We start from the raw sequence: 12,263 nt of genomic DNA on the forward strand, positions 1-12,263 counted from the left end.
AAAGGGACATGTCAGAGAACTTCCGAGTCAATTGTGTCCTTTTGCAGTCTTTTATCTAAACCTCCCCAATGTCCTTTATCTTTGCCTCACAGGATTAAGCTTCTTGACCCCTTTATCATTTTGACAGTTCTCTTCCCAATCCTTTCCTTGCCCCCTGCCAGATTTTCAGTGATCTCTGGACCAAACTCTGCCTCATTATATCACAACCACCAGGTAGTATTCTTCATACCCACCTTGCTTTTGAAGCCAAGCCTGCTTCATTTTCTTTTCAACTTCACTTGCTTTCCCTCATTTGTTACCACAACTTTGTTACACATTTCTTCACAGAGCTGCCTTGATTTTTTCCCCCGGTCCAGAATTTCTTTGGGGAATAGGTTCTTTTCATCAAAAGCAGCTTTCAGAGCTACAGCATTTAAAAAAAAAAAAGTGGGGGGGGGGGGGAGAGAAGAGAACATCATCAAATTCTCATTATGACTGGGCACATCTGTAAAATAAAAAAAGACTTATGATGAATATGAAACTTAGTGAGATGAAGAAAGCAATCTAGAAACAAAAGCCATTTACTGGTAAATCATCCATCTCGCTTATACTTGCTAACATATTGCCCCACTCTACTGAACAGCCTGTTCAGCTTGAAAAAGATTATGGATTGATCCTCAACACCAACAACTGTCAATGGTTAGAAAGATCTTCAGCCCAAATGGTGCCCACAAGTTAGTAGTGACTTCCATGTCAGTAGGGCAGACAATGTGCTCTGGGCTATAAATACAGTAGGCTCTTGGTATCTGCTGGGGTTTGGTTCCAGAACCCTTTGTAAATACCAAAATCAATGGATGCTCAAGTTTCATTAAATATGATGGCCCAGTAAAATGGTGTCCCTTATATAAAATGACAAAATCAAGTTTGCTTTTTGGAATGTATATATCTTTGGAATATTTTCAAGCCATAGGTGCTTGAATCCATGAATAAAGAATCTGTGGATACAGAGGGCCAACTGTAATCTATCCAAGATGCTGTACCAGTGTGTGTGTGTGTAGGATGGTAGGGTTCACCACTTTGGGTAGTTCCTTCAAACTAAAACCCAGAGCAGATTTACCACAACTTCCCACTAACAAGGAAGCCACTAGCCATCACTGAAAACACCCTTTCAGTTTCACTGTCATAAAGGAATGGTTGTTCGCCACCTTGCTTGAAAGCACTGTTGCAGCCAGGGCTACCAAGTGTGGGCCCCCAGTGTAAATTTTGGGCCCTCTCCCAGTTAGGGTTGGCATGTTTTTTAAACACCAATTAAGACAGTCATCTCTTCTGCCGGACCAGCTAAAGATTGGCTGGCCCCTGTGAGGCAGGCCTATATAAAGCCTGCCTCAAGAGGAGAGGATCTCATGAGACTTCCAGGTTCACACAAGATTAGAGCTTCAGACTCTCAAAGAGATATGAGATGGCTTTAAGTAGGTGCACCTCATAGCCTATCCACCCCAGTTTCCTGGCCCTAGATAAACAGGATGAGCAGGTGCCAGCTACACTTACTACCAATGCAACATTTCATAGACAATTTGAAGCCATTTTGCTGCATACCAATTGCTAAGGGTTCAGTCCTTTGTGAGCACGGCTGGCATATGATGTTCCTACTATCACTAAATTTTTTTAAAAAATTACCTATGTTACATAGGTAAGATAGGGCTGCATCAGCACTACAGAAATAATGTAGTTTGATGGCACTATGTTTTGGCTCAGTGCTATGGAATCCCGAGATTTGTAGTTTGTTGTGGCACCAGAGCTCTCTGAAAGGGAAAGCTAAATATCTCACAAAACTACAGATCCCAGAATTCCATAGCATTGACTGATGGCAGTTAAAGTGATGTCAAAATGCATTATTTCTGCAGTGTGGAAGCAGCCATAGTCAGGTCCTGAGCACCTTACAGACTGCCCCAGTAATTTGTACTGGCCTCCTTCTTATCCATATCCTCATCCTTACTCCTTCTTCCTTTTTTCGTCCTCTCTATCCCCATACCTGGAGTTGAATGCAAACTGATTTTGCACTTTTGAATCAGTTTGCAGGAACTGAGGACAAAGGGTGGGAGGAGGAGAGAGAAAACCAGGATATCACATTGCAACAAATGACTATAGATCATGCAGATCTATTATATTTTCAGATATTGATTTTGCTTTAATTGGGAAATATTCTCTATTGAGTTAAAGAAATTTTGGAAAGGGGTGGAAATATTTAAATGAATAAGGCCAGGGAATTTAAGTAGGAAATTCTCTTAATAGCCTTGAGGAATTTTTGTAACAGATCAGACATATTTAAATGAATAAATCTAACATGTAGAGATGGGAGAAAGCTTATCCTTCCCCAAAGATACTTGGCCTTCTCTCCCTTTTCATCACCCTCCCTCCCCACACACAAATTTTAAACATATTTTCCATCTCCATCCCCATACTCACTTTAATTTTCATCCTCATGATCACAACAACTTCTGAAAAAACGCCCTTAAAGGATGCATTGTATACATGTGTACACCCCCTTCCAATGCCCATGGGACAATGAAGCAGGGCTGCTGACCACAACAGGAATGATGCTGCAAGTTGGACATAAAGCTCTGTGCCCACTCTCTCTCTCTCTAGATAGATGGATAGATAGGCATCTTTGTGGGGTTTACTACTTAACCCACTGCCTTTCCACCAGGTGTGAGACTGCCTAAACCTCTGCTGCCACCAAATGTGAAGAAGTCCAAAAATCTCACTGTTACTACTAAGAATGAGGGGGGGGGTTTCCTTTGTCCCTGCATCTGCCACCAATGTAAGGACCTCCTCCTGTCCTGGTAATGTGTCAACCAACTGCTGGGACCTCCTTGCTGTCCTCAAGGTACTTGTGTGAAATATTATAAAAATTTATATCCCCATCATCCTTTAATCACTGCTGCTGCCACAGATGCTAACTGAATGGCTCAATGGCTTTACCTGCTATAGCTTAATGTTATGGAATCTTGGGATTTGCAGAGCGTTTTTTAAGACATGTAGGCCTGTTACAGACTGCCAAAATAAAGCTGCTTCTGGTCTCTTTGGAGGTATGCTGTTTAAATGATGCATGCACCCTAAGAATCCGGAAGTTGCACCAAAGCTACACTCCAGTGCTTAGGAATGGAGTGTGGCTTTGGCGCAACCTCCGGACTCTTAGGACCCATGCATCATTTAAATAGCATATCTCCAAAGAGACTGGAAGCAGCTTTATTTTGGCAGTCTGTAACAGGCCGTAGTCTTCTCTGTCAGAGACCCCTGGTGCCACAAAAAACTACAAATCCTAGGATTCAATAGCATTAAATCAATGTCAAACTGCACTACTTCTGCAGTGCAGAAGCAACCATAGTCTCCAATTTTCATATGAGAAAGTAATTACACTTGCACAGTTTCATATATTTATATCTATGGGAGCTAGCGCAGACATTTCCTAGCATTATAGACTATAATGGTCCTAATGGTCAAACACTGTCACTGTCATTTTCTCCTGCTAGATCTCAGAGATGAAGAAATTTGTGAATGTTGGCAGTTTCATATTCAAAAGAAGTTCTCACGCATCTGCCTGGGCTAGTAACTTATGCACCCATTTCCAACCTAGAGGACACCATGTCCTCTAATCATTAAAGATGAAAAGCCTGTCAGGAAAAAAGATGTGGCAACTCTAGCATAGCAGTAGCATCGTTGAATACAGAAGGATTCAAGTGTGTGTGTGTGTGCACGCACGCACGCCTGCCTTCAGGTTGCCTATCAACTTATGACAACCTCATAAATTTAATAGGTTTTTCTTTGTTGTTGTTTTCCACCCTCAAGTCAATTTTGACCCATGGTGACCCTGTAGATGAGACATCTCCAAGACTCCCCATGCTCCACTGCTCTGCTCAGGTCCTGCAGATTCATACCCATGACCTCCTTAATCCATCTAGCAGGTGGGCTTCCTCTCTTTCTGCTTCTCTCTCTCTTACCTAGCATTATTGTTTTTCCAGTGAGTCATGCCTCCTCATGATGTGACTAAAGTATGACAGCATCAGTTGTGTCATCTTAGCTTCCAGAGAGATTTCTGGTTTGATCTGCTCTAGGACCCATTTCTTTGACTTCTTGGCTGTCCATGATAACCTCAGCACTCTTCTCCAGCACCACATCTCAAATGAAATAATTCTTTTCCTACCCTGCCTATGTCTCATTTGGAATATCTCATCATAAGGTTTTCTAGGTGAGGGGGTTATGTAAGGAGGGTAACCATTACCTCCCGGTGCACAGTCTTAAACAAGTGTTAGCCATGATGTCACTATTGTTCCCTCAACATCAGTGTCACCCACCACTACTGCCGCTGCCCAATAGCTGTTTGCCTTTCTGTGTAATCCCTCCCCCTTGTTGTCTGGTTGTTTCTCCACCCCTTTCTTCCCTTCATCTGTTACCCTTCCACTCTCATGTCTTCCCTCCTTTAGTTCTTCGGCTTCCTCCTGATCTCCCATGAAGTTCCTCTGGCCCAGATCTGGTGCTTCCTCCTCTCCCTCACCTCATTGTTCCCAGTAGTCCTCCAGACTCTGTCTCTGCCTCTTTGACCTTGGTCAAAGGACGTTTTTTTAGACAAGGAATACTCAGAGGTGGTTTTGCCAGTTCCTTCCTCTGAAATATTGGCCCTCTCCAGACGGGCCATTTTGTACGTACTCTGTACGTACTAGGGTTGCCTGAGGGCATCTCTTTTAGACGCCCGCAACCCTAGTATGTACAGAGTACATACAAAATGGCGAAGCCCTGTTCACACAGGTGCCGCCATTTTGATGTAATGGATGCCTAGCGTCTGCATGTCACAGCACCCAGGTGACATTGCAAGTGCATCACTGGTGTGCCGCAAAAAGAAGCAGCTTTTTGCGGCTGCTTTTTCTTGCCGCTGCCAAGCCGCATGGTATATCTGGTGTGGCTTGCCAGCAGCACAAATGGCACCGCCACCAGATCGTCCTTTAAGGACAGTCTGTAGTGTGCCATTTCTTGCAGAACCTGGTATTTGTTGGTGGTTTGCCATCTAAGTACTAAGAGGGCTGTGCCTACTTAGCTTCCAAGACCACATGGGATCTGGTACCTTTAGGTTATGATGTTTAAGAGTTGAGCATACCGAGCCCTAGGTGTTTTTCTCCTACATTAAAAAAAAATATTTCTATTCTGAAAATTAAGAAATTTTGGCAAATTCATAACCCCCCCCCAAAAAAAAAAATTCTCACATATCCCTTGCTATTTTTATTTGCCTTCAGGTCACTTCTCATTTATGGTTACTGAGGTGAACAAGTCATGTCATTTTCTTGGCAATATTTGATCAGAGAGGGGTTGCCATTGTTTCCTTTGAGGCTGAGAGTGTGTGACTTGTCCAAGGTCACCCAGTGTGTTTACAGGGCTGAGCAGGATTTAAAACCCTGTTATCCTAGAGTCCTAGTTCAGCAAGCAAACTACTGCACAACACTGGCTTTCATTCATCCATCCATCTGTATAGAGCTGTAAAAGTGATGTGAATTCAACCATGCATAAAGTGTGAGTGTAACATTTATCATCACTGGAAGAGGAAATAAAACTTCAACATAGAAATTTGATTCTTTCCCACTTAAATGTTGAGTTTGCCACAACTTTTTATTTTTATTTTAAGCAGAGATAGCTAAAATATACAGTGATGTGAAATCTAAACCAAGGTCTTTCAAGTATGGTGATTTTCTCATTTTTATTACTATACAGGGTCTATCTCCTTCTTAACAAAACCAGATCCATCTAAAGTTTTTAACAGTTCCAAACTCTCCAACCAGAAGAGTTAACATTAAAGCTTACCTAGTTTTTGTCTCTTGTCCAGTGCCCAAAACAGAAGTTTTGAGAGGATTAATGAGAAAATTCTGAAGCACTTCATATAAATTTAATAATAGCATTTTATATCTAAAACTCCTGGGGAAAGGGGAGAGATCTAACACTCTAGCAAGATTAATGATGGTGAGGAAAATCAGCATTTTGCCAACTGAGATCATACACCTGGCTAGTCAAGAAAGCTCATTGGGAATTGATCCAGCCCCCCAAAGGATTATATTTTAATTTTTTTAATTGCTTTTTGGAGCTGTGGGGGGGGGGCTGTCATCGGGCTATGCTGAATCATCAGCATAGGCTCCCATTTAATTCTCTTTTTGTTTCTCAGGGGAGTTGCTGTCTATTTCTCAGTTACTTCTTGTTATCTAGCTTGAAGTGAGTTTTTTTTTTCCTGCATCAAGTCAGAACTGCTGATGCTGAGGTATGAAAATAGCTTTTCTGCTACACCAGCTCTGCTCACAATTATGGTTTATGAATGATCTCAGAAGGTGTTTGGCAAAGATGCTGCAGCCGTAAAGGCAATTCATTCTGAGTTTGCTATTTGGGGTAAGTTGCTCAGTCCTGCCCAAAAGCTCAATCAAAGTTGCTCTTTCAAAATTATTGTTACCCACATTCTCTAAGAAGTAAAAATGTTTAATGCACCCAGAACCTACCCAAATTTTGTTCCATGGGGAAGAAGGTTGCTGAACATTTGATGTTCTGTAATACTTGAATTTACTTATAGCTATACAGCAGCACTTTGGACCCCTAAGTGAGTCCCTTGGAATCCTAGAAGTCTCTCCAAGGCTCCAAACCTCCACCAAAAGTTTCTGGTTGATTTTTGGGAAATAGTTTATCCTGAATCTGGCCAAAATTGTCCAAAGGTCTGTATGCACAGGCTAAAAGGCCAGTGTTCCCCCTGGCCTGGCATTGTTCTGTCCGGATGACATAGCCCATTAGCCACAGATCACCATCAGCCAGTTCAGATGGTCCTGGACCAGTCTCAGCTCGAAGGTGCCTTAATCTGGTCCAAAAAAACTGCCTGTTTGTCCTGGAGTTTCCAGGAAGCTCTGTTATGACAGCAGCATAGAATAACAGAGCTGGACGAGACTGAAAGAGCCATCCAATCCAACCCCCTGCCATGCAGGAAATCTCAATCAAAGCATACCCAACAGATGGCCATCCAGTCTCTGTTTAAAGACCTCCAAGGAGAGAGACTCCACTACACTCTGAGGGAGTGTGTTCCACTGTCGAACAGCCCTTACTGTCAGGAAGTTCCTTCTAATGTTGGGGTGGAATTTCTTTTCCTGTAGCTTGCATCCATTGCTCTTTGTCCTAGTCTCTGGAGCAGCAGAAAACAAGTTAGCTCCCTCCTCAATATGACATCCCTTCAAGTATTTAAATGAGGCTATCATATCACATCTTGACCTTCTCTTCTCCAGGCTAAACATCCCCAGCTCCCTAAGGCGTTCCTCATAGGGCATGGTTTCCAGACCATTCACCATTTTAGTCACCCTCCTTTTAGTCACCAACCTCGAGCTTGTCAACATCCTTTTTAAATTGTGGTGCCCAGAACTGGACACAGGTGGGGCCTGACCAGAGCAGAATAGAGTGACACTATTACTTCCCTTGATATAGACAGCCAGCAGACCAGACAGCCCTATGTGCCCCTTACCTGCTACCACTAGCACAGGGACTTAGTCAAGGGGGGGACCGAGGGGTCTGGACCCCCCTTCTGTTAGATACAGTGAATGGTGTGTGCTGCTGTGCCACCGTGCCCAAGCCCCATTATAATGATGGCACTTAGTCTGGGGCCCCCCTTCCCAAAATCCTGGCTACATCCCTGACTCTCACATGTGTCCCTAAGGCCCCTGCCATGACATCTGACATTGGTAAGTTGTAGCCAAGTGCCCTGTTTCCACCCATATAGGCTGTGGCAAAAGTCTTCAGGATGGATGCAATGGCAGCAACAGATAAGGGGTGTGCAGTGGCAGCAGGACCATGGTGCAGCAGCGGGTGGGCATGTAAACTCCAGTCCATCGCCATGCTGGCTTGGGGACTGACTGTTTAGAACCAAGCGCAGGATACCACGGGCTTGGACAGGTCCCCAAACCACTTAAAAATGCAATGGTTTGGTTCCCCCAACCCTCCTATAAACACACAGAAGAGATTAAAACTGGCTGTAAAGGAACCAAAATGGCATCTCAAAGTGACATTGCATAACTTTAGGTGTGCCAAAATGTTACGGTACATATGCCAGGCAGATGCAGGGAGGGAAAATGGCCCTTACCCCCTGCCACAGTTGGTCACCCTTGCTATTCTGGTAGATGCACAATTTAAATGCATCTAGAAGGAGATAGCTAGACCCCTCAAATGGTGGTAGATGAGCAGAAACCATCTCAACTCTTTGTCCATCCCTTGTCTGATTTGGATTAACAAGCAAAGAGGGAGGACCCTAGATCGGCTCCCTTCCATAGTCGCTTTTCCTCATGTGGATAGTGACAGGTCTGAAGATAAGATGTTTCTGTCCAGGTGGAAGCTGTCTACATAATCAAAGAAAATGGAAGAACTGTGGTTCTTGCTTGTATGGACCCCCTCTGTGTGTCCAGGAAACTGCTCTTCTTCATACTTGTCCAGTGAAGACAGTGAGGTTTGGCAAAGTCAGGACTAAACATTCCTCTCTGTGTATGTTGATCCACAACAGGAAAACAATGCTAAACAGGGCTTCTCTATGTTAAACTATAGTTCCTTGTTGTTTTCATACCAAGACAACTAGACTGCAACAATAGATGCATGTGGGTTAAGCAAGAGAGTGTGATGGTGAAAGAGTGTCTCTCTTTCAGATGTTTCCTACCCATTCAAGAGACTCAAGGAAGGTCATCTAACATTTAGTTCTCATGGAAACACATCACTAGCACATCACAAGGTATCAGAATTCCAATGGTTATATTCAGGTTACTGTTCTCTACTAGGGACAGAAGGAATATTAACAAAGTTCAAACATCAGATAATAGTGCTGGTATGTTGCTCTCTTCTCTATCCTGCTTGATGTGCAGTAACATAAACAAAACCTTTGGCCCACTTAAGATGCCAGCTTACAGCACTGTCTGAAGTAAACACTCTCAAAAGTAGGTAACAGCAGCATAGTACAGAAGCAGCAGTTCAGTTTAAGTATTGGCAATGCACTGACCACATGAATAAACTCACAGACACTTGTTGATATCTTCCAAGTCCTTGGAGGTACATTATAATCAGTTGCAGTACATACAGATTAACTAACTAATGCTCCTCCTAATTCCCATCAACGTATGCCAACTGACCAACTCAGCAACAATCCAACTAACTCCAACCCTGTAACAACAATCCACCAGCATCAACCCACAGATGCCTTAACTCCAAGTGCACTTATATAGAGTTGGCTAAGAGTCATCACCTGCTGCTACTTAGCATGATGCAGTCTATGTAGAATGTTTTTGCATCAGCAATTTCTGCCACTCAAAATATTTTACCAGCAGTTTAAAGGAACATTGTTCCAACTTGGTAAAGTGAAGAAAATCCTGAAAGATGAAAATCTTTGCAGATTTTGCATATTCTGTCCCCCCCCCCAAAAAAAACAACAACAAAAACAACCTCACAGCATTTTCTGCATTGAAAAATTATTTTGTCCATAGAAAATAGGATTCCTGAGCAGAAAATGCTATTTTCTGTGCAGGAAAAGTCCTTTTCCTCATGGAGTAAGTTCCAAATTGTGAACAGTTTTCAAACATATAGCTTTTGATGGGAAAATGAGAGAGTAAAAATGAACATAATATTTGTTCTTCTCAATCTAAATGACATTAACAAAAACTTACATCCCTACAAATCAATACAAAGAAATCTAATTAGAAACTCATGTAATTATTATACTTCTTTTTTGTTAGCTATGATTTATTTTTCTGTCTCAGGTGGCATTTCCACTGGCCTAAAATGTGGATTAGGATGTGAATTAAGGGGGCGTCATTGTCATTTAACCCCGAATCTGATCCCCATTGCCCCGGAATCGTTCCCATTCAGTTTTGAATCTGATTCGGGTTTTATTGTATAATCAGGATTATATGCCTATAAACTGCTTTAAAAAAACAGTAGGTTTTAAAGTGGATTATTTTTGCTCCCGGGGTCTGATTCGCAGTATCCGAATGGGAACGACAAGGGTGTCTGATTCAGGAACCTGGAGAAGGGAGGAGCAGTGCTCAAGGGGCTGGCCTGGGGGTGTTCTCTTTCTGCATCGCCAGCACCATTTTCTTCCACATAGCTTTTATCCCAGTGGATTGCAACCTCCCCTCTGCTCCTCATTCATAGACCAATATGTGAGGAGAGCCATTGAACACCATTTTAAACTATTATTTTTTCTTCTTTCTTTTTTTTCTTTTTTCACCTCTGCATGAGCGCCTGAGTGCCTGAGCAGCAGATGGGCTTTGCAGTACATGCCTGCTTGATTGCCCCCCAGACAGTCCAGGGAGCAATGGGGGAGGCAAAAGGATTTGGGGGAATGGAGGCTCCTTCTGTCTTTCCCAGAGGAACTATGGGAAGACACAGGAGAGCCTGGCCGCCCTGGGATCTGAGGGGGGATCGAGCCTTCTCTTCTCTCTTTCCCAGAGGAACTATGGGAAGACACAGGAGAGATTGGATGCCCAGAGATCTGTGGTGGGGATTGAGCCTTCTCTTCTCTCTTCCCCAAAGAGTCTCTCCCCACTGAAGCCCGCTGCCTTCTCCTCCTTGATCCGATTTGCCAAGCCTGAGCTTTGGATGCATAGTCTCTACCTACTGAACCCCACTGCCTTCTCCTCCTTGATCCAGTTTTCCAGCCCTGGGCTTTGGCTGCAGAGTCTCTACCCACTGAACCCCACTGCCTTCTCCTCCTTGATCCGATTTGGCAAACGCACACGCACACACACTAGATAGATAGATAGATAGATAGTTAGATAGATCTTTATACACACACACACATGTTTATAAATGAATAATCACACATACACATGCATATATATATACACACACACACACACAATCATATAGGTATATACACACATACATAATGTGTGTGTGAATGCACATATATATATATATATATATATATACACACACACACACACATATGAATGTATATTTGTGTGTGTATTTCTAAAGTAAATTATAAAGTAACAACATTTTTAATTTATGAAAAAAAAACTCATCTGTAGTTCAAAACCCACTGTAGAAATAATACAGTCTGAGACCCCTTAACCTGCCCTGGCCCTGTACTAAGGAATTATGGGAACTGTTGTGTTTGTGAGACATTTATCCTCCTCTGCCAGAGAGTGCTGATGCCATAATAAACTACCATGCCCAGGATTCCCTAGCACTGAGTTATGGCAGTTAATATGGGGAGACACAGAAGAGCAAGGGGTTTAGGACGAATAGATGCTCCTTTTTGGAGTTTATCGCATCGCGTTCCGAGAACATTTTTGGAACCCGATTGGAACGGAACACTTTCAACTTTACCGCATGTTTTTGTCCCCATCGGGTTCCCATCAGGTTCTACATACCCCTCAAAGTGTTCCATATGTGTTCCTCGGAGGGAACGGATAAGAAAGTGATCCAAGCTTGTGGAAACGTTTTTAAAACGGTCCAAGAAATGTCAGAGCGGTAATGTAATCCGTTCTTACTTCCGTTCCCATGTTCTGCCTTGTTGTGATTGGCTGAAAGGACTTCCCTCCCTGCATTCTGTTTCCCAAGCTCCAGCCTGGCCCTGGATGGGGCTCCTTGACTGCAGAGTCCTCCAAAGCCTGGCTGGAGCTTGAGAGAGGCTGTCTCCCCAGCTCTAGCCTGGCCCTGGCTGGGGCTCCTCGACTGCAGAGTCCTCCAAAGCCTGGCTGGAGCTTGAGAGAGGCTGTCTCCCCAGCTCCAGCCTGGCTCTGGATGGGGCTCCTCGATTGCAGAGTCCTCCAAAGCCTGGCAGGGACTTGAGAGAGGCTGTCTCCCCAGCTCTAGCCTGGCCCTGGACAAGGTTTAAAAATGTAGGACCTTCTTTTTAAAATTTCCTGGCCAGGAATTTTTTTTTAAAAGTGCTACATTTTAAAACATTGTCCTACATTTTCCCAGTTTTGAGGTCCCCAGGGATGGCAACCCTATGTTTATGTATATGTATAACATTTATATATATGTGTGTGTGTGTGTGTGTGTGTGTGTGTGTGTGTGTCTATATGTATCTTGTATATAAAAAGATTAGGTTGTGTTTGCACAAATATCTCCTTGTAAAAGCCTTTTGTTCTGTGTATGTGGTACTCATGAACAAGAATACACTGTTACAAATACGCATGTGCAAATATTGAAACGTTCTCATACTTATCACGCTTCCTATAAGGACAAATGCGGTAAATTGTGTTCCCGTTACGTTCTCGGAACGCTTT

At 43.2% G+C, this 12,263-nt stretch overlaps 1 protein-coding gene across 2 annotated transcripts in view; it reads right to left on the minus strand.

Annotated features, from left to right (window-relative positions):
- WDR49 (WD repeat domain 49) overlaps nt 1-12,263 on the minus strand; it is a 178,403-nt gene that overhangs the window by 24,988 nt on the left and 141,152 nt on the right. For both annotated transcript variants that reach the window (XM_042456108.1, XM_042456107.1), the window contains one exon: nt 234-403. In XM_042456108.1, the coding sequence (XP_042312042.1) occupies nt 258-403 (146 nt within the window). In that variant the 3' untranslated portion in view covers nt 234-257. The remainder of the gene's footprint in view (nt 1-233; nt 404-12,263) is intronic.

The sequence above is a fragment of the Sceloporus undulatus genome, chromosome 3 (assembly GCF_019175285.1).
Source record: "Sceloporus undulatus isolate JIND9_A2432 ecotype Alabama chromosome 3, SceUnd_v1.1, whole genome shotgun sequence".
NCBI classification, from domain to species: Eukaryota; Metazoa; Chordata; class Lepidosauria; order Squamata; family Phrynosomatidae; genus Sceloporus; species Sceloporus undulatus.